Source organism: Prunus avium, chromosome 6 (assembly GCF_965620075.1).
Source record: "Prunus avium chromosome 6, drPruAviu1.hap1.1, whole genome shotgun sequence".
NCBI lineage: Eukaryota > Viridiplantae > Streptophyta > Magnoliopsida > Rosales > Rosaceae > Prunus > Prunus avium.
This window is the reverse complement of record NC_142289.1, coordinates 31,053,330-31,076,287: the sequence shown is the minus strand read 5'-3', so window position 1 is coordinate 31,076,287 and position 22,958 is coordinate 31,053,330. Positions and strand designations below refer to the sequence as shown.

Sequence of the window (22,958 nt, the reverse complement as noted above, 5' to 3'; positions counted from 1 at the left end):
TGCAATATCAAAATAATTCTTGTAATATTTAAATTTAATCACGGATTTTGATATAAAAATAAATAAATGCTGCAACAAAAAAAAACTCATTCAAAGATCTAAAATAATAATAAAAAGAAAACAAATAAAAATCTGATATTTTTTAAAGAGAGGCGTCAGACTCACATATTCTATTTAGCGAGCGTGCTATTTAGTAAACCACTTTTCAGGCTCATTATATTAGATGAGCGAGTGAATCGTTTTTTTTCACTATTGGACTATACAGTCTCATTTAAGTTAGTCCCGTCTCTTACCAAACATGGGTTTTGAGTTCTATTTAACCCAGTCCAGTCCAGTGAGGCGTACCAAACATGGCCTTAGTGTTCACCCAGTCCATAATGTTGTAAAGCCTCTATTACCAAGGTCTAAAATATCGATGGTATCGGAAATATCGGTAGTCCAAAACCACGGAAATTTCGATGGAAATATCGGGATATTATCGATATCGATAAAAATTGAAAAAAAACCATGGAAATTGTAAGAAAAACTTGGACATTTTTTATTAAAACTCTAGAGGATGTTTATTTAGTCAATTATCTATTAGTTTATCCCAAAAAATTGGAAGGAAATGCATTGCATGATGGGTTTAACTGATTTAAGTTGATAATATAGTGAGCTGACAAACACTGTGAGTGTAGAAAATATGTAGTAATTAATGAAAGAAGATTAAACACACCATAATCATTTATATATAATTATTTACTATAATATTTTACACTTTATACATTGCATGGTAAGATACATGAGTGATTTAGTACCACATAGAGTTCCTATGAGGTTCAAATTTTTCACTATCTTCATCATCTCTATGTGCAGAGTAAGTGTATTGTGAAGAGTAGTCATCAAATAATAAATCCCCAAAATACTTTTGCATGTAATTGTTAACATGTCACCCATATGGATTCGAGATTGGTTGACGTTGTCCATAAGCAAAATCATTTGATGATTGGATCTTGGATTCTTTCCATGAACCACTCGATTCCATCACAAAAGGGAAAGGTCAAAGACTCACATTCTCATGTGAAAATCTGATTTTTGCAAAAACACTTCAAAACAAAACAATAAAAGTATACATATTTTAGCATATTATCACAAAAACATAAGCAACATGGTGGTTAAGGCGTTGGAGGAGTGAAATGGCAGGGGTTTGAATCCCCCTTGCGTGTGTGCTTTGTGTTTTTTTTTCTTTTCATTTTTTCCATTACTTCGATATTTTCGATATTATAGCGATATTTTGACAAAATATTGCTGAAGTGTGAGCAAAATTATCGACATCGTTATTTTTCGATATTATCGCCGATATTGTCAATATTTATATGATATGTGTATGGATACGTTTCGAAATATCTGTGACCCGAAAAAACGATAATATCCTTGATATTTCGTCGATATTATCGATATTTTAGACTATGTCTATTACAAATATATTGATCCACAATACAATGAATTGGTAAGGGTCGACCTTGGAGATGTAAAATAGGATTCTTATTCTAGTAAATATGAGGGTTTACAATTAAGGACATGTGTTACAAGGTTTTGGATACAAGGGTACTATACTTTCGTAAACATGATCCCTAAACTTGTAAGTTACAAGATTTGGGTAGCAATTTATAAGTTTGTTCATCAAGATTACAACGTTAGGGTTCAACTAATCCATAATGTTGTAAATCTTCTATTTATAAGGATATGAATCCACATTATAGGAAATTGGTAATGGTGGACCTTAGAGATGTAAATGGGGGTCCCTATTATAGTAAACACAAGATTTCACAAGATTGAGGACCAGTATTACAAGATTTTGGATACAAGGGTATCATAATTTTGTAAACAAAATTCTTAAACTTGTAAGTTACAATCAATATTTAGGTCATGATTTACAAGTTTTTACAACGTTACGGTTCAGCTGATCCATAGTATTGTAAATCTCTTATTTACAAGGATTTGGGTTCATATTATAAGGAATTAGTAAGAGTGGAACTTGGAGATGTAAAATGGTGTCGTTTTTGTAGTAAATAAAGGGTTTCAAAGATTAAAGACTGGAGTTACAAGGTTTTGGATACAAATGCGCCATAACTTCGTAAAAATGATCCTTAAACTTGTAAGTTATAAGATTTGTGTAGCGTTTTACAAGTTTTTGTACTTCAATTACAATGTTAGGGTTCACACGATCCGTAATTTTGTAAATATCCTAAACTTGTAAGTTACAAGATATGGGTAATGATTTACAGGTTTTTGCACCTGGATTATAACGTTAAGGTTCACCCAATCTATAATGTAATTTACAAGGATTTGGATCCATATTACAAGGAATTGGTAATGTTGGACATTAGAGATGTAAAATGATGTCCTTATTTTGGTAAACACTAGAGCTTAAAAGATTAAAGACCAGAGTTACAAGGTTTTGGATACAGGACACCATAACATTGTAAACAAGATCATTGAACTTGTAAGTTACAAGAATTGGGTAATGATTTACAAGTGTTGACACCCGGATTACAACGTTAGGGTTCATCAGATCCATGATGTTGTAAATCCCCTATTTATAAGGATTTGGATCCACATTATAATGAATTACTAATAGTGAACCTTGGAGATGTAAAATAGTATTCTTATTCCATTAAACATTAGAGCTTACAAGATTACGGATCGGAGTTACAGGATTTTGGATACAAGGGCACCATAAAATTGTAAACAAGATTTGTGAACTTGTAAGTTACAAGATTTTTGAGTAATGATTTACAAATTTTTGCACTCAGTTTACAATGTTAGGGTTCACCTAATCCATGATTTTGTAAATCCTCTATTTACAAGGATTTGGATCCACATTACAATCAATTGGTAATGATGGACCTTAGAGATGTAAAATGGTATCCTTGTTCTAGTAAACATTAGAGCTTACAACATTTGATAATTGATGAAGTATACTTCTTTAATCCTTCGCCTAACGTTTTATCTTCCAGTATAACTTTACTCTCAACCAACAATTACCCATGAAGCATACTAACTCATGTAACAATTTATTGAATAGTGATATTATGTAAGACCCATGAGCTTGTTAATAAGCAAGAAAGGTAAGAATCCGACATCGCTCAAGGAGGAAAACTTGAAATGCCTTATAAGAGCAGTTGACATCTCATGTACATGTTTTGCCCAAGCTAGCATAAGCTTGAGCCTATAAACAAAATCGTGAGGGCCCAGGCCCAACACAGAAAATATCTTACTATAGGGAGTGGGATGTGACACATTGTTCAAATGCCATAATATTTCTAATAACTTCAAATTCAATACCCAATTGAAATGGTGGGATCTTCAGAACCCCTTTGGTTTGATTGAATCTTATGTCAAATCTACTTTTAGCTGGTCATGCCTCAATTTTGACTCCAGCTTTGCATAAATTTATCAAGATGGATATTTTCAATTTGACTGTTGAATAACCCTGATTTAGCTAAATCATCTTCACATACCGATTAGTTGACGACCTTGATCACTCCAAAGATAAAAAATTCGAATGAGTTGATGACATTGATCGAAGATGGAGGGCCTGAGAAGATCGCGATGATAAAGAGAGCAAGAAGACGCTAAGAAGAGAGATATGCATGACGAGATGACAGATGGAGATATAAGAGAGCTAACATGCTCGAGATGAAGATGAGAGAGATGAGGTTGCCTAAGATTGAGATGAGACTGAGAGGAGCTGAGCAAGGAAAACATAAAATTTCACAAAATATAACCTTCGCAGTCGTTCGAAATAAATTAGTTTAGGGCTCTAATATAGCGATGCCATTTCTATTGTAACATTAGAGAACCAGTGCTACAACCAATCATTGGATACCACGTGTATGGTTTGATCCCCTTACACTCACAAGTGGAACATGTTAACATATAATTTAAATGGAAAAGACAAAAAAACAAATCGTAAACTTTTTTTAAATATAATAATCATAAGCAAATTCTTTTAAAAAAAAAATTTATTACATGATGAGAAGTTTTTTCCCTATATATTAGTGACTAATGGACTTGTGATTTAAGCTATGAACATGTTGACAACTTTTTTTTCTTTTTTTTCTTATAGGTTATTTTTGTTTATTTTTTAGTTTAATGTTTAAGTGTATTTAGGTTTTGTTCTTGGTTTTCTGTTTTGTTTTGTTTAGGTTCTATTTTTGGTTAATATCATGTTTAAGTTGATGTTTTGTTTCTTAAAGGAGTGATGAATAAGTTGAACCCATTTTGAGAGGTGTCTCCCACTACTAATAATGATGTCGAAAAGATGTCATGGTTAATCAAAGAGCTAGATCTTTTTCTATATTCAATGCAAAAGTAAGATGAATGACGTAAATAATGAAAAATTTGGATTTATTTTTCAAATCAGAAACTAGTTCACTAAATTTTCAATACCACTAACTAGGAGTGGGCTCTGTTTGGGTTGGTTCAGGTTTGACCTGAACCATCCTTGGTGTAGCACTTTCTTTCACCGTTGTCGAACCACCACCTCATGTTAACTAGAGCCCTCAGTAAATTGGTTGAACGATTTGGGTTGGCTCGGTTTCGATGTTTGAGGTGTAGAGATGACTGAGATATGTTGCGTGATCTGGGCTTAATGACTACTTCGCGGCTGTAGACGACGATGACTACGACTTGCGGTGATGATAACGACGATGACAAGAGAAGAAAGAAATGAAGAAGAGAGAAATAGAGGAAGAAAGAGAGAAGAAGAAGACCTGATAGAAAAAAGAAAGGGAATGAGAGAGGAGGAAGAAGAAAGAGAGGGCGATATGTAGAGAGATGAAGTTCGGCGTATCACTTTTGTTCAAAATAAAAGATATGTGCTAGGGTTAAAGCCCAAACACTTTTATATTATTTTCTAATTCCGTTAATAAGCCCTTAAATACCATAATTACACAATAAAAATATAACAATTATTGCTACCACAGTGGTATGTGGGCTATCTTTCATGCAAGAAGGATTGAGTTCGAGCATTCATGGTGGCAACATCATAGTATTGTGAGCTAGTCGGTTCGGTTCAAATGAATCAGTGGGTTAACAAAAGTCAAATATGAATTGGATCAGACTGATCGGTTTGGTCCAATTTTCCACCAAAATTAAATATTAAAAATTAAAAAAAAGGAACCAATATAACCCAAAAGGTTTGGTTCGGCCAGTTTCTTAGGTTTTCAGTTCTTTTGCCCACCCCTACCACCAACAAGGTAAAGTAAGGGGGTGTATTTAATTGGAATTTTAAAAGACAATTTTGAGATAAATAAGTCTTGTGGTATTCCATTTAGACTATTAGGATTTTAAAAATATAGTAGCCAAATCTAGTGGTACTCAATCCAGACTCTAAAATGTGGAATGTGTGGGATTTTTTAGTGGGAGGTATAAGTACCAAAGCCTATCTCAAAGCCCACCCTAACCTATTAATTTTTTCCCGTGAGATTTTTTTATTCTTTCCTCACTTTGACCTCCACCCAAGCAGTTATGCACTGACCCTTGATGACCAAACAACCGATACCCAGAGCCACATGTTGTTGGGGTATAAGAAGTAAAGGCCATGGCCTTTCTTCTATCCCCATTACCCAAAGTGTTGCATAAATCTTTTGAATTCTCCTTCAACTTCAACTCCCAATTTAAAGTTACAAAAATTAATGATATCTATCTCTAAAGAGTAAATGTTTATACATTCACTATTGTTTCTCGTAGAATTGAAACAAACACAACAATCCCTAGTTGGGATTTGAATCATTTGAAGTTTGAAGAAACCAATGACAAAAACAAAGTATTTCTAATGCGTGTGTTGTTGTCCTTTTCTTTAAAATCAAAGTATTGCTAATTCGATGTTTGGTAGGAAATAATTAGATAAGAAATAATTAAGTAAAACACATTTACCTCTGGATCAGTTGAGTTAATGATATCAAATATTGAATGAGTATGAAGCATGTAACATGAAAGTTTTACTCATAAATCGTAAATTTAAACTCCTAATCAATGGAAAAAGTTCACATAAGTTTCAACCATTAACTGGACATTCATAAGTTCAATAATATGCAAGAAATCTCATGTAAAATCGCTATGCGATGCAAGGGTGCATTTTAATACTTTAGAAGGCACAATTCTTTTGTTAGTCATCATAGAAGTCAAAGAAAGGTACATGATTACATTTGTGCACTACACAACTCGTTCGATAGTTTAAATGAAAGGAATAGGTGTGAAATTCAAGTCTATTTCCCCATTAACAAAGAAGTGAAAAAAAGGTATTCAATTTGCACTAGTGTCAAACAAATGATATCATGTGTGTTCACTCAATTTGCAGCCCTTCTTCTGTTTTTTATTTCATGTCACATTCGTCCTACCAACCACCAGCAGGTTCGTTAACATGATCAGCCACTATTTGAAAAGATAAGAAAAACTAGAAAAATCTCTGTGCACATTCATATATGTTAGACATGAAAATTCCTGTCACAAGCAGAGTTTTGGCAAATTGGCATGCCACAAAAATTCCCTAGATTTTGTAAACTTGCAAGTTTTATCAGAATAACATCTGCTCTTGGTATATATCCAGCGCTTGCATGACCTTCTCTACGAACAACTTCCAGTGCAACCTATACCTACATAAGTCCAGATCAGAAATTAAATCATTCGGAATGGTTTTAGTTTGGCATACAGACCAAAAAGCTCTGGGATGAATAATGGGATGATTACATACTTGATTGCAGCTTCAAGCGTCCTACTAGCATCTGACATCGAATCTGTAGAGAGTAAGATGGGAAGAAACATGAATTTCCAATGCCAAGATAGAGTTGGTTTTACCCATAAGTTACCACAGAAACCAAAACAAGAAAAATATAATGGCCACGATGTTTCCCCAGATATTTGAGGATCTGCATGGCAACCTCACATAGAATTTTTTGGTCTTGCTTAGAGTTGGTAGGATACGCTGCAAGCATCTGTCGGCATTCTTCCTGTAACTCCTTTACAGATCTTCTTTCCATGCTTGGGATTGGAGGCACATCCCCATCTGACCAAGTGGGCAATGTTCTTGCCGCTGCTATGATTGCTCCATCAACAAAAGTATCTCCATCATTAGATAGGCGACCTGCTATAAATTTTATACAGACCTTTCAAACTATGATGCTGTTTGGTTTAAAATTTATATGACAACAAATAACTAGACTTTTGTTGTTATTGTTTTTGATAGGAAATAATTAGACTGATTTGTTGAATGTTTCTTCGTTTTCATATTGATGTTAGAAATAATAATACAAATTCAAGATAAAAACCTATAAATAAGTATAAATGGGAAAAGTGAAATTGGTTTTATTGTTTGCATGACATGTCTCTCTATGGAGATTACATCACATCCATTGCATTTCACATATTACATATCCTGAAGGCGAGTGCTGCTATTTCCACTCCCTTGTCCTATTTTCCCACCCACCATTTAAATTTTAAAAAACAAAATATTATCTTTCCACCCACCATTATTCCTAAAATACCCTTTAATTATTGACACCTGGATATTCACTTAAAACTTTTTAACCCTAACTTAACATTGTTGAGTCCAATTTTTTTATTTAAAAAACTTAGAAAATGAAAAGTTTCAGTTCAGTAGCCGCCGCACACTCCACCAAACCTAACAAGAACCACCTGTGATGTACCTAAACCCTAAACCCTGACATGCTCAAGTGCTACAAGGATGTTATGCGCATGTTCCTTCTCATTGTTGGCCCTCTTGCTGGGTTTTGAAAATTATTGAAATTGTGAAATTGGGTTTGCTGGGTTTTGGAAAAGATTGAATTTGTGGAATTAGGTCTGCTGGGTTATAAAAAGTAGTGGAATTTTTGGAATTGGGTTTTCGAGGTTTTCTAAAATATTGAATTTATGAAATTGAGATGGTGTGGTTTTAAAGAATATTGAATATGTGGAATTGGGATTGCATGGTTTTGAAGTTTTGAAGTTTTGAAGAATGTTGAATATGTGGCTGGTGGTGAGGTGAGGAGGGGAGGTTGGTTCGTGGTGTCAGGTGGGTGGTCTGGTGGTTGTTTGCTGGGTAATTTTTTTTTCTTATAATTTTTTGTTTTTATTTTTATTTTTATTTTTTTGACTTAACAGTGTTACCTTTGAGTTAAATGAGTCCAAGTGTCAACAATTAGCTAAGAGATAGAGAAGTCAAAGGGGTAAATTTGTCTTTAAAGTTTTGAAGACAAGGTGGGTGGGGAAATAGGACAGGTGGGTGGAAATAACAGCACTCCCTGAAGGCAAGTTCAGTATTTTTGAGGTGTTAGTTAAATCCAAGTAGTCCTTTCAAATTTAATAAATCTTTTAAAATCTATAAGTAAAAAATATTGATTATATAAATTCATAAATAAAATCTTATAAGCCATCACATTCTCCTTAAATCCACTAGACTTTTTTATTCCTAAATAGTCTTTTAAGTAGGTTGAGTATTATGCAACCACAATCCTTTAATAGTCCAATGACACATGTCAATATCAATCCACATGACTTATTTTTCCAAACCCCATGATTTTTATGAATTTCTTTTGATGTAATAAACTTAAAAAAATATATATATACTTGGGTCTTATTGAATACACTCTCAATTATCCCATTAATGGAGGCTATCAAAAGCCGTCTTTTCCATCATGTCCGGTGGACATGTGGACCCATCTGTACGTATTTTATGATTTAGGGTGATATTGAAATATTATTGAATAAGTGTTTTGGTTCCAAATGGAAACTATTGAATACTTAAACAACATGTAACCATGATTACGCCAATTGCATATCTTATTATTTTTTAAATCACACTAAATTACTTTCATATTACCAAATGCTGATTACAAATGCAACTTAGGGTTTTCTCAAATGTAATAAAAGGATATTTGCACTTACCACTTCCGAAATAAACAATTCGCTTATGCAATCACTTCAATGTAACCTTTGCTCCAAGGATTGTATGATATGACTTCTCCTCTTCTACTCAAACTATATAACTGATTTTACTGGTAGTGTATGGAGTTGCCTTTCGACCTTCGTGGATTCGCACAACTAGTCGGATTCCAAAACACTTTGGCTTTCGAATTTATAGTTTCTTGGCGCTTTTCTGCGATTCTGTGTTCAAACCTTGTTGTTAACTTTTGGTGGGTTCCTTATTTAAAGTTTGGGGGGTTTCCAATTTGGGTTTCTTTTACCCGTTTGTACATGCAACATTTTTAAACCCATATTTTAATCTCAGTTGTCCAAGTTCATCGAATGATCACTATTGTTGTCCGCAAGTAACGTTAGTTACGAACGTCCTTATGAAAAATTTCATCTTCCTTCTATTTGCAACCCAAAACTTTTCTCTGGATGCCTGTGCATCTTTAGTGAATTAAGCAACCCCTAAATCACATAAAAATTACATAGGTTGTGTTTTTCCTAAGCATGGTCACAAATTTGTTCGATTCGAAAGAGAGCCCAACATGTTAATTGTGCCAAACTTTCAGTAAGTCAAAATATCTATCATTAACTGATACTTTGGGCATATTTTCACATATAATCATCTTTGATAGGTTAAGATGAACAACAAAGATGATTTTTAAGAGGAAAATGTAAGGTTTTTGTATCTTTTCATATTTAGTTTTTTCTTTTGTTCAAGGAAACTAGAGTTTGTGATATAGAATTTCTTTTTACGCTTTAAAATAATCTATAGTCAAGAAAAACATCCTATATTTTACAATTTACTTAGTCAGCATAAATATGGTAAAACCAAGAATTATATTTAGAGCATAACCATGAAAATTTCTTAGTTACATTAGGTTTTTTAGTCGAGCAAAGTTCTTTAGGACAAGTTAATTATGTTGAAAATAACCACCATCTTCATTCATTTCCTTCCATACTAAAAGAAGTGATAAGTTACTATCTCCATCTCTAGGAATAAGTAAACCTAGATTTCACCAATATTCCTCTACACTAGTTTAAGCATAATATTTACCTAGATAGAGCAAAACATGACTTAATTATTTCTCACAATGAACTGTCCACTCATCCACTAATATTCTTACTAAGCAAGATATCAAGAGATATAGAGAAGCATCATTGGCACAACAACAACAACAACAACAATTCAGTCTAATTCCATGAAGATATATTCTAGATTCCAGCATGAAGACTTGATGAAACATATAAATTTAGGCTAAGCAAGATAGGAGAAGAGACTTTTGAACTACTGTACAATCAAGTAGCAGACCAACTGGAAGCAAAAGATGATGACAACTTATACTGAAAACATGATGGATGGAAGCGTAAGAAAAACAAAAATCTCCCAACAACACAAGCCTCCATATCATCTAAATAGCCATAATAGAAGTAGTAGATAGCAACACTTGTCCATCATTTGCGTAATATCAAAATTTACAAAAGAAAGTGGGACCATGTTTGACACCATAGTCTATACGGAAAGCAAAGAAGAAAATGTTTCTTGTCACCATCTAATATGCAAAAGTAAACTTCCAAAGTAATATAAAAAATGAATAAGGGCATTATTGTCCAATCACTACAAAATGGACCAAATGAAAATTGTCTCAAAAGTTTATAATGTAATGTTTCCATAATTATTTAAATTTCCCATTCAAATGTTTTTTTACTAACTTTTTTCTCTCACTTCCCGCTCTACTCTCCTCTCTCTTTTATGACCATGGTTTTTCATTTTTTCATTTTTAAGTTTTCTAAAATTACAAACTGGAGGAGGGTAAAGTAGAAAACAAGGAATGGAAACTTTGACATAAAAGAAAAAGAAAGCGTAGAAATTGCGGAATGTTTTTGTTGTAAAAGTTGGGTTAGATGGAAGTAGTGGGACCAAAGAGACCGTCTGTTGGCAAATTTGCCCCCTGAAAAATGCTTTGCTGGCAACATAAATCATCACACTTCGGTCTTTCATTGGCCAACATTAAACACTTTGGATTATACAAAATAGGGAAAAAAAACATAAAAAACAAAACAGACAGGGACCGAAAAGAAAAAAAGATAAAGTGAGATGCAAAGCATACATAAACCGGAAAAAGCGCGTCAAATAATCCGCTGATTATATTATTTGCTCTGTTGTTTGTCACTTCCAGAGTCCTTGAAGCCCACACACACACCCACACAAGCTCTCTCTCTCTGCAAAACACATGCTCTCTGAGCTCTTGCTCAGATCCAGGTTTGTCTCCTCTTCAATCTCTTAAGCTTCCAATACCTCTGTTTGAAGTAACTTTGGGATTTAGATATTAAGCTTCTGCTTCTGCTTCTGTTTGGTCTCTGAGAACAGAAGAGAAAAAAGAAAAACACTATTTACACATTTCGGGGTTTAGTGTTCTGGGGCTGTTTTGATCTTTCCAGATTGAAGTACTAAGCTCAAGTACTTTAGTTTTCTTGGGTTCAATAAGAATACTAAGATTCGAAGTTTATATAGTTTTCTTAGTCATTTTTTTCATGTTTTCAGCTACCAAACAAAAATTTAGTGTATTTGTGTGCGTGTGCTGGATAGATAAGTACATGAATTTTTTCCACTTTCAGTTTAGTGGTGATTGGTTTTCTAATAATATAGATTTTCTTTCGCATCCAAGTTTTTGTTTTTATTATTTATTTATGAGGTTTTGGTTCTTTTTATAGGTTGAGATTTATTTTTTAAATTTATCTCTTTCTTTTTTCAATTTCTAAGGGTTCTTATATGATAATATTTCTATTTTAAGGTTTAAAAAGCAGTCTCCCTCGTGATGTCAATTTGGTTGCCGAGAAAAAACTATAGAAATAAGGAAAAACATTTTAGTATTTCCGTCTGGCGTCTTTAAAATGAAAAGGTTTCGCACTTAATTGTGTATTTCCATTTTTCCATTTTGGATTTCTCATCCAAGAAATATAAAAAAGAATCAACCCAGATTAACTTTCAATGACAAAATGCCTATTTGGAGAGATTTTTGAAGAAAAGTAGTTGTTGCCAGTGAGGTTTTTCCAATATTCTGTAAACCCCAATGGCTTTCAATTCTAAAATCAAATTCAGCCTTAAATATAAAAATAAACTGATTTGGGTTGGGGGGTTGTCTTTCTAGTTAGTATGTAGTGACTTTCTGTTCCCACAGTTTGAACATAACAGATAGTGGTTATGGTGGGTGTTCTTGATGCAGGATTCCACAGAACAAGGGTGTTTTTGACAAGTATTGAGAATTATGTTCGCACGGTAGTTATGCAAGTTTGTTGCTGATCATAAGTTATTGTAGAATGACTTGAAGTTTTGTTATCTGGGAGAAGATAATGGAAGAAATACAATCACAATCAGAGAATTATAGGTCTTCCTCGTCTTCAGCAAGCAGTCCAGCAAGCAGGGTGCCCTCAAGTAACTTTTTCTACTTGCGAAAACCTGGCTCACTCAGACAACCCATCTCATTCGAAGATTCACCTGAATGGGAGGATACAGACATTGATGTTAGGGTGGAGGAAGGAGGTGACTCTATCAACATTGCAACCACACCGGTCTCCCCATCTCTTTCAAAGCTCAATAGTGGGTCTTTGCCATCCCCACCATTACCAGAGGGTGCAACTGCAGTAAGAAAGATTGCAGGGGCTTCAATTGTGTGGAAAGATTTGACTGTTACAATTAAGGGGAAAAGAAAGTACTCTGATAAGGTTGTGAAGAGTTCAAATGGTTATGCATTGCCAGGAACTATAACAGTAATTATGGGTCCTGCTAAATCGGGGAAGTCTACGCTACTAAGGGCAATTGCAGGTCTTCAAGCATGCACTTCTACTACCAAATTACTAATTGCATATTTAGAATTTTTCCTTTTCTTATCATGGGATATTTGAGCGCTAACCATTGTTTGTTTCCCTTGCTTTAGGAAGATTGCCTCACTCAGCCAGAATGTATGGTGAGGTGTTTGTGAATGGTGCAAAATCGCACATGCCATATGGTTCATATGTAAGTTCCAAGTAACCATCAGCATTTTGTTCAGTCTTTTATGTAGTTTTCAGCTCATGCATTCTTTTAATGCTTCCCCACTATTACCCAATTAATCCTGGGTTTTGTTTAAGAGATTATTTTGTTTGTCATGAGTCTGTGTCCTTATTGTTCCTCTTGTCATCTTTCTGCGATTTCTGTTACACTCTCACACAAATAGGGTGATTTGTATAAGAAAAGTTTATTCAAGGGATTATGTTAGCCTATGCTCTCAAATTAGTTTCAGCGTGATAGAATTTCAATTGTTTAACCTTAGTCACTGTGACATGTGCTTTTCTTTAAAAAGTTGTTTGTTTGTTTTTTTTTCACAGGGGGTGTGTACAAGGTTTTTTTTTTTTTTTTTTCTTCTCTCTAGGGTTTAACTCTGTCTGTTATTCCAGCTTCATGCTTGTTAATCCAATTTGCAGGGTTTTGTTGAGAGGGAAATCACTCTAATTGGATCCCTCACTGTCCGGGAGTTTCTGTATTACTCAGCACTGCTTCAGCTTCCTGGTTTCTTTTGTCAGAAAAAGAGCATCGTAGAGGATGCCATCCATGCCATGTCACTGGGCGACTGTTCAAACAAATTGATTGGTGGTTACTGTTATATGAAGGGCCTTTCAAATGGCGAGAGAAGGCGTGTTAGCATTGCCCGGGAGCTTGTGATGAGGCCTCATATTTTATTCATAGACGAGCCTCTTTATCATCTTGATAGGTAAACTTTATTCTGTTAGATTAAAAGGTAAAAAATGGACTTGTGATAACTGCACTCCATGGGTTTTTAACACCATGGTTGAAATGTAGCACTGTTTTGTGTGCAACCATAAGCAAGCATATATTTTCCATGGTAGCATTCCCAACTAAAACTCATGTTTCTATGATTGTCCTTGAACTCTCTCAGTTTCATTGCATTACATGTTTGCCTAGCAATCGCAACTGGCCTGAGATATTGAAAAATTTATATTGTAAAGAATTTACTTGATGAAATTTTTTTTTTTCCGAGAATGAATTGGGATAACATTATAACTGATATAATATGAAATTATTGCTGCATTGTTTCCTGAGGGATCTGCAGTGAAATTAAAAGGTTTTGTTTAGTCCTTCGTATATATTGCTCACCACAGTGACTGGATGCTCACGAGCGATTGCCTTTCTATCGGAATATATTTGCTTCCTTGTAGTACCATATCTAAAGTGCTTTTGTTTTGTTCAGTGTCTCTGCACTTCTGATGATGGTAACGTTGAAGAAACTAGCAAGTACAGGTTGCGCTATTATATTTACCATTTATCAGAGCAGCACAGAAGTATTTGGCCTTTTTGATCGGATATGTCTGCTTTCGAATGGAAATACTCTATTTTTTGGAGAAACATTGGCTTGCTTACAGGTAAGTGATATTTAAATAAGTCTGTTTTGTCCTACTTCTATCCGCTTGTGCATCAAATATTTAATTCTGGACTTGCTGACCCTACAATATATGAGTCATGCAAATTTTGATCCGGTGCTGTTTTCTTGTTGTTAGTGTTTGTATGTTTCATGCCATATTGAAAGAGAGAAGAATTTAAGAAACAACTTATGTTTTAAAAATTAGAACTTTAAAAGCTAATTTTTGGAAGCTAATTGGAGCATTGTGGGTAATTGCTAACTAACATACCTTATGTTGATGAAGCACTTCTCAAATGCTGGATTTCCTTGTCCGATTATGCAAAGTCCTTCTGATCACTTTTTACGCGCAATAAATACAGATTTCGACAAGATCATTGCAATGTGCAAAAATTGGCAGGTAAATACTTGGGATTGCAGTTTTTTCTGATTCCCATTGCATAAAGTGTATTGAAGATTCTTTAATTCCTGCTCTATAATTTTCCATTAGAAAAATAGTTTCAAAGTTGTTGGGCCACATTTTTTGATTTTGAATTAGAGGTGGAACGATGTGTAACAATATTTGTGGGCCAATATGTCTTAGACTTTAGCAGGATATTTACATTATTACTTTGTTTAACATATGCTTTGCATGGACTGCAACATGATGGCAGGATGACAATGGGGATTTTTCATCAGTGAACATGGATACAGCTGTGGCAATACGTACCCTTGAAGCAACTTATAAATCATCAGCTGATGCTGCTGCAGTTGAAACTATGATATTGAGACTTACGGAGAAGGTATAAGTTTGATATGCTCGTATCTATACACCATAAATCCTTGGTGCGTCCATGAGTGTGCAGCTGTGGTATTCTGCATCATAACTGGAAGTTTCATTTTTGCATGTTGTGTTCCATAACTTCGGTGATATATATGTATATGTTGACTTCTGTAATTTTCTTAACTCCCAATATGCATTTGCTTCTATAGGAAGGTCCAGTACTTAAAAGCAAGGGAAAGGCTGGAACTGCTACACGAATTGCAGTTTTAACTTGGAGATCATTATTAATAATGTCAAGGGAATGGAAATACTACTGGCTTCGTCTTATTCTTTATATGATTTTTACACTCTCCGTTGGTACAGTATTTTCTGGCTCAGGGCATTCTTTGTCTTCAGTTGTGGTGAGTTACATAACATCACATTTTTTCAATCATTTAGACAAAAAATTAAAAATTGCACATTTTGGAAAACATTTTCAGTTTTACATTTCATGAATGATTAATGATCACTTTCTTAGTTGAACAACTACTGTTTATTGGAAGGCTACTGCGACTAGTAATCTTGTTTCCTCCAACAAGACTTATCACTTCTGAATTCCTACTTCTTTTCATTTTTCTGTAGCAAAATAGCTAAATGTGTGTCATAATCACCAAAATAGTTACGTCTTCTGTACTGCTTTATTTTATGATCATTCAGTTTAATTTTATTAAATAAAGCCTCCATATCACCTACTGGCATTGTTGTTTGATCCCAAGAAATTTTTCATTTAAGGAGATGCCTTACTCACATAAGCTAGAATTCAGTTCATATTTGAGTTAAATATAAAAATAGTCAGTTTATCCGGAAGGAGATTTTAAATAAGGGTGACGTGAGATAGCCATCAATAGTAGTCATCATGTGATTTGGTTGGATTTATTCAAATAACTTAGACTAATTAAGGATGCCAAAGTTAAAATATAACAGGTTTTTGAAATGAGAAGTCAGGTCAGCGTCAGAGGATTCAACTCCTTAGAATTCAATAGGTAGCTAGTATCTACTTTGAAGACTCATTTTTGGACTATGTTTCATGTGCCATAGTTTTTCAACTTTCAGCTTCCCAGAAGCCAATTCTGTTGTAGCTTGTCACCTGCAAGGCTTCCTATAGGAAAATCAAATGCTATAAGGAAAATCTCAATGGCAGATTTGATGGACCACTCTGCTTATAAACCTCCACTGGATATCAGCTGCATGACATTAGCACACAAATAAGAATTTTTAACAAAATCTGTTCATGGTTTTTCTTAATTAATGGTGAAGGTTTTACGTCAAGCATAAAATAATTACTCTTCAAGTCTGATTTTGGAAAATGTTCTTGTTGCTTACCGTCTTTATTGAGATGCATTTGCAAAACTTGTTTGTTTGTGTGGTAATTGAGTCAACTTTGTTTTTTTTCACCTTCCATATGCCGAGAAGAGTTGCAGCAATGTATTATTTGTTTCTTCACTGCACTACTAAACACTGCTGGAGTAGTTTTATACTAAGTGCTACAGTATAAAACTGTAATAATAAAATCTGTACACTGATTTTCTTTATAATGCTAAACCTTTTATGTCAAACGTAAGATACGTAATTGTTGAAGTCTGCTTCGGGAAAATGTTGCTTATTGTCTTCCTCTCATGCACCCACATTATTTGTTATCTTGTGTGGCATCTGAGTCACTTTCTACTTTGTTCAACTTTTATATGCAGACAAAAGTTGCAGCAATATTTGTATTTGTTTCATTTACTGCGCTACTAAGTATTTCTGGAGTACCTGCAGTTATAAAAGAAGTCGAGGTAACCCCTGATTGTATTCTTTCTCAGAAGTTGACTTGAAGAAGCATTGAAATTTCCCAAGTTATTATTAATATAGTGCTAACATCTGTACATAATTATATGAATTATGCGTATTATTGTTTGTTAAGGAAGAACCCCAGATCTTGTGCTGGTTTTTCTTGGCAATCTAGTCTTCGGTGATTAATCCTGTAGAAGATCGATCTCTCTTTTTAAACTTTGGCAGCTTTAGACATTTCATCAGTTTAGGACAATGATAATGGTATACTAATGACCCGTGAGTTGTGATCCAGTGGTTGGGGGGACTTGTTGGGGAACAGCCTGTTTGGGGTTCGAAACTCACTGAGGTACCTATCTAGCAATTTATTGCTAGAGTTTGGAAGATAACTCATCTTCCAAACTGGGGACTACCTATCTAGCACTTTGTCAGTTTGGAAGATGAGTCAGCAAAGCTGACAGAGTGGAGTTATGGGTTTAAAAAAAAAAAAAAAAAAAAAATTTAAAAAAAAATTGGTACACTAATGCCACTTTAAGTGACTGCTTTTCTCAAGGAAATAATAGACAAGCTTACGAAATAACATTAGCTGCTGGACTGTGATTAAGTCTTCCAGGCTCACGTATAAGATCCCTCTGCCTCTTCAGGATCACATGCAAACTGGGGCATGGTTATTCAATACATCAATTCCCTGAAATGCAGAGGTGGAATGGCTTTATATGAGTCTTTCATTATACATTTAACAGAACACATGAACTGCACGGTTCCAAAGATACAAAAGTAGTCTAGAAAAAACAAAAATGAAAAACCGGTTAAGCTTTTTATGCATTATTTTTAATAGGACACGCTGATGAGTAATGTAATGTTGTGTTCATTTTCTTGGTTCTTCTGATCAAACTGATTATGAATTCTGCAGGTATACACAAGTGAAGAATCAAACCACCATTTTGGGGCACTAGTCTTTTTGTTTGGGCAGCTTCTCTCTAGCATCCCATTCCTGTTTCTCATCTCCATTCCATCAAGTGTCGTCTTCTATTTCCTTATAGGATTGCGAGATGAGTTCAGCTTGTTAATGTACTTCATGCTGAATTTCTTCATGTGCCTCTTGGTAAATGATGGATTAATGCTGGTTGTTGTTTCTTTGTCGAGAGATGTTTTCTGGAGCACCCTGACTCTGGTATCTGTACAAGTAAGTTCCTCTATCTCAATTCAAAGAATATACTTGAAGTTTCCAATGTCAGCATGTTCAGCATTGACTCATCTGCAACCCAACAAGAACTTTTACATTTATTACATCTCATACTGCTTTTGCCTGCTCGAAGATAGTTTAATTTTGTATGGACTTGAACAAATACTACTGTGAAACCAAAACCTAGATTGTGTATCACAAAATACATGGCACTTGTGGTGTTTTGCGACATGGTGTGTGATAAAAGTGACTCATGTAACATATTAGTGAACTATTATCCATCTGCTGTTCTTCTGGTCATGATTGATAGCTGGTATAAGTTATAATCAATTTCCTAGCTTTCGCTAATCTTACAGTCAATGTGTGTGAAATTTCAGGTGGTAATGATGCTATCGGCGGGGTATTTCAGAATTCGAAATGCTTTGCCTGGGCCAGTGTGGACATATCCAATATCCTATATTGCTTTCCATACATACTCTATACAGGCAAGAGAATTTACAATGTCATTTGCAATTGTTTTTCCTCTCTGCATAACAATGCTGAAAAACTGTTTTCAGGGAACTTGGTTCAGTTTCAAATTTCTCGAATTTTGTGACAAAGGAAAAAAACATTTCAGAGTCTTCCTCACATTCGAAATTCAAATATTTCATATTCTTTAACTAATTGGCTAATTTTAACCTCTCTCACTGATGGTTTTTAATCTGTTGACCACATGTTATAGGGGCTGTTGGAGAATGAGTACATAGGGACTTCCTTTGCAGTTGGGCAGGTAAGGACCATATCTGGGTATCAGGCACTTCGTAGTGCATACGACATCTCTCCGGACAAAAATTCCAAGTGGCAAAATTTATTGATCTTATTTCTAATGGCAGTTGCGTATCGTATTCTCGTTTTTGTTGTACTGTACTTCCGTGTAGGGAAAAAAAAGTCTATACATAACATTTTCAAGTGTAATCGGGATACAACAAACAATGCAAGATGAATGAAGTCGCCACTTGCAATGAGTGTTGTTTCGGTGTCACATTTTTGTAATTCCCTTTTGTCCTTTGGCATGTGCAATTTTTCTGTTAGAACCTGCTATGATCTATGAAATGATAAAGTGCATATTTTAGGGAGCTTTTGCTGATTATTTCTTTTGTTGCAAACTTCTTGGAGCCCTTTCTTCCTTCTTGTTCCAAATTTTTACAGAGCTGGGATCTGCAGTTCATGCTTATTTTCATCCAAAGTTAATGTGAGAGGAGAATCACCTTCGCAGTAACTTCTTGCAATTGGAACATAGTTTTGTACATAGGCAAGGCAAGCAACCCTGCATATTTTGAAGTAAAAACAAAAATAGATGCAAACCTCATTTACATAGGAGTATATACAACATCTATTTTAAGGCAGCCAAACCTTTAGCCAATAAACAAAGACATAGGAGTAGTATATACAGAAAGATAAAAAAAAAAAAAAAACAAGGTTTGGAAAGGAAAAAGTTTCATCTTTTGGGTCATAGAGGGCCATATTTACAGTCACATCTTGGCCTTTAGGGCCTTGATAAAATTGTCCATATTTTTCTCTGATGATCCGTTGGGTGTCAATGCATCCTCCAATGTCTTCTTGACCTGGACAACTGCTTTCCTGTATTCATCCCTTGATTTTCCATTCATCAAACAGTTGATTTTCTCCGAAACTTCCTCTTTACTGACCGCCCTTCGATCGCATAAGTTGATCCCAATCTTCCAATCGTCAACCACTAATTTTCTGTTGGTGAATTGATCAGTAAGTAAAGGGAAACACAACATTGGGACACTACACCAAATACTTTCCAACGTTGAGTTCCATCCACAGTGAGTCAAGAACCCTCCGATAGCCGGGTGGGTCAGGACCGCCTTTTGAGAGCACCAAGGTATGACAATGGCCCCGTCCTTAACCTGCTCTCTAAAGCCCGCCGGCAACGGTTCGGTGTCATTTGAGCTCACAATATCGGGCCGAAGCACCCAGACAAAGTTCACTTTGCTAAGATGAAGCCCATTAGCAATCTCTATAAGGTCCTTTTTGGAAACATGAGCATAGCTACCAAATGAGACATACAAGACCGAGCCCTGGGGCCTGGTGTTGAGCCACTGGGTGCAGTCTGATTCGGACCACAGGCTCGTAGCCACGACATTCTTGTTGAATTTAGAAGGGAAAATGGGTCCAATAGCATAGAATGGCGTCTTGGCTTGCAGGGCTGATATGGTCTCGGCCTCAATCTCCTGCACTGTGTTGCACAGATGGAAATGTGCACCTCTGGCGTCCTTGAATGCATTGAAAATGATATGGTGGCACACAGATGTTGTATCAGTCTCCTGCAGAAATGACATCATGTCCTTTGGTTCGATTGCTCGCACTCCTGGTACGTAATCTATGGTGTCCTCGCGCACATCTAATCACAAGAAAACCAAAATCATATATGTATCTTAGTAATTTATAAACACAAACAAGAGATTTTAATCCGCCATTATCTCACATTTATCGACTACATTGCTAGCATATCCATCATAAATGCGAAACCCATGTAGAATTTGCTATTTTTCTGGTCTCCGGTAGAATCTAACTATGCAAGTCGATCCCATCTCTGTAAGAGAGATATGATCGTTGTGCACATGATGCAAATATTTTTGGGCTAGATTGTAAATATGTTATTAGAATGTGAATATGTTTATGAGTCATTGCACGATTTAAATTGAGAGTTTAACTTCATAACATTTAATATACATGGCAAAAGAACAAATATATTTAATGTTCTTTTGCTAAATTCATGCATCAAATTATCATACTATAATATGGACACCACACATTCAAACAAGAATTCGCTTCACAAAGCATATAGAGTCTGACCAATATGTCAAATGTCTATCCAATTAATGGTCTAGATGGATAAGGTGACAACATTTACGCATCATTATCCTATTAATAGCAGTAACTTACCCTGACATGCAAAATGGCCATTCTTCCGAAGGAGATCAAGATGATAATACAAAGTGAAAACCAAAGCAGGTTCTGTCCAGAAAGAAACATAAAGCAGCCCAAACTTCTTGGCAATCTTGGACGGCCACACAAAGAACGTGTCAGCTATTATGCAAGTAACCGGTGTGGTGTTAGCCGAAGACTTAACAACCTTTCCAACGACCTCCTCCGCGTGGGCTGAAAACACATGCAACAAAGAAGCCATGAACTGGTCATGGTTGAGGGACCGGTCGAACTCCACGGGGAGGCCATCTGAGACCGTAGTGTAGTCTATGTCGAGCCCGGAGGACTCACGTACGTAGGCAAAGGGATCGCTGCCGGAGTCTGGTTGGGCTTTGGAGGTTTGGTGGTGGATGGAGTGGGTGTTGATGAAGGTGATCTTGAAGCCACGTGAGGCAAGCTTGATGGCTAGATGGACGGATGGGATTACATGGCCTTGGAGAGGGTAGGCGATGAAGATGGCGTGAGGGCGCTTTTGGGGATGGGTATTATGAACTGAGTCTGCCATTAACGCATGAATTAAAGATGAGTTGCAAAGAGAGAGAAAGAGAGAGAAAGAGGGAGAGAGATATATATTTGCTAGGTTTTTGGATGTTAAGGTTATGAATCCCAAGTTGTACGGTCCTTGATTTGACTCAAATAGAATATGACTGAATTTGCCTTTCTTTGCGGAAATACATTTTGGTTGATCGAGAGCAAGTAGTGAATAATGATTGGTATCAATTCATGTTGAATTTTAAGCTATTTCCAAATTATTACTCAAGTTCTTATTTGAGGGATCCTCAACTGAAGCTCTTTGTTCAATTCCCTTCTATTGAAGGATACCATTTAGGGTATCCTAAGAAAAAAAATTCAACGATCCAAATCATCTATTTTTCAAGTCTTCAAGTGAGTTTTTACAAAATTGATATTTGAATATCTAAAAACCCAAGCCCATTTCAATTTCAGAAGTGAAAGGGATAAAAGCTTATAAGGTATCTTGTGTTGTGGTGACTAAGAAAAATCTTAGTTTTTTTATTCAAAAACATTAGCTAGCTTAATCCTATAGGTATAAGGTATACGCACTGGATTAATAGGTGTATTTATTTTGGTTAATAAGATAAAATTTAAAGATAAGATAATAGGTTATAAGCCGATGACAGTTTAGTCTCCACTAATTAAATACTATTTGATCAAATGACATTTAGGGTTCTCTCGTTTTTTTTCCTGAAAATGGAAATACCCCAATTCCTGGATAAGTTAGCCGCCATTGCATAACAATATCCATGCATGCCAAAGTGCCAAGCGGCTGTTTGTGTCTTTATCTTCCCTCAAAATGTGGCTTCTAAAAGTTCAAAGCTTACGATCAAGATAAAGCATACATGGATTTTGCACAAATCTTTAAGAAATCAAATTCCTAATCCCTAAATCTGTTAGGATCATTTGTTTTTTTGTCATACTAACTTATGTACTCATCTTATTAAAATATCAATAACGGTACAAGCACCAACTTGTTTACCAACTTTTGGATACCAACACATGTGACACATGACATGGCAACCCATGTTATCTGTTTTAATTACATAACTTGTTTTAAAGAAAAAAAGTATTTCACACAGCAAAAATAAAAACAGAAAGAAAAGAAACCCAATAATTTTAGATTTAGGGATAAACTCATGCCTTTTGTCTTCCTCCTTCCCCTTGAAAAAACCCTAGAAATTCAACAGTCTTCCATTGAAGAACTAAGCTCTTATCGCTGTTGTCTTTATCGTCAGTGAAGCATATTGAATGATTCATTGCATATTGAATGTTTTAATATGAATCATATTCTAATTTTTCTTATGAATTTTCATTGTGCTTT

General features: G+C 35.1%; 2 protein-coding genes and 1 long non-coding RNA gene across 3 annotated transcripts; 1 reads left to right on the top strand and 2 right to left on the bottom strand.

Annotated features, from left to right (window-relative positions):
• Positions 1-6,575: 6,575 nt before the first annotated feature.
• Positions 6,576-7,161, bottom strand: LOC148294038 (uncharacterized). The gene is made up of 3 exons (XR_015836397.1): positions 6,932-7,161; positions 6,740-6,782; positions 6,576-6,641 (listed from the first exon to the last, which is right to left on the bottom strand). It is a non-coding gene; the product is annotated as an uncharacterized LOC148294038 (long non-coding RNA).
• A 3,897-nt stretch (positions 7,162-11,058) lies between these two features.
• ABCG3 (ABC-2 type transporter family protein) lies at positions 11,059-19,242 on the top strand. Its single transcript, XM_021956628.2, has 12 exons — positions 11,059-11,215; positions 12,180-12,778; positions 12,891-12,970; positions 13,417-13,703; positions 14,202-14,373; positions 14,656-14,769; positions 15,023-15,151; positions 15,342-15,533; positions 16,860-16,946; positions 17,855-18,127; positions 18,505-18,612; positions 18,849-19,242. Exons 2-12 carry the CDS (start codon positions 12,307-12,309, stop codon positions 19,107-19,109), a joined length of 2,175 nt encoding a protein of 724 aa, XP_021812320.2. The 5' UTR covers positions 11,059-11,215; positions 12,180-12,306; the 3' UTR covers positions 19,110-19,242.
• On the bottom strand, positions 19,032-21,682 carry LOC110755437 (UDP-Glycosyltransferase superfamily protein). Its single transcript, XM_021956629.2, has 2 exons — positions 21,080-21,682; positions 19,032-20,534 (listed from the first exon to the last, which is right to left on the bottom strand). Exons 1-2 carry the CDS (start codon positions 21,624-21,626, stop codon positions 19,639-19,641), a joined length of 1,443 nt encoding a protein of 480 aa, XP_021812321.2. The 5' UTR covers positions 21,627-21,682; the 3' UTR covers positions 19,032-19,638.
• Between the last annotated feature and the right edge of the window lie 1,276 nt (positions 21,683-22,958).

What these genes read in the sequence shown, in the direction of transcription:
- LOC110755437 (XM_021956629.2), bottom strand. Translation starts at nt 21,626, where the DNA reads ATGGCAGACTCAGTTCATAATACCCATCCCCAAAAGCGCCCTCACGCC. An exon ending in TGGCCATTTTGCATGTCAGG is followed by an intron (nt 20,535 to 21,079) that starts GTAAGTTACTGC and finishes TCTTGTGATTAG; the next exon opens with ATGTGCGCGAGGACACCATA.
- ABCG3 (XM_021956628.2), top strand. Translation starts at nt 12,307, where the DNA reads ATGGAAGAAATACAATCACAATCAGAGAATTATAGGTCTTCCTCGTCT. An exon ending in CAATGTGCAAAAATTGGCAG is followed by an intron (nt 14,770 to 15,022) that starts GTAAATACTTGG and finishes ACATGATGGCAG; the next exon opens with GATGACAATGGGGATTTTTC. An exon ending in ATTCTTTGTCTTCAGTTGTG is followed by an intron (nt 15,534 to 16,859) that starts GTGAGTTACATA and finishes TTTTATATGCAG; the next exon opens with ACAAAAGTTGCAGCAATATT.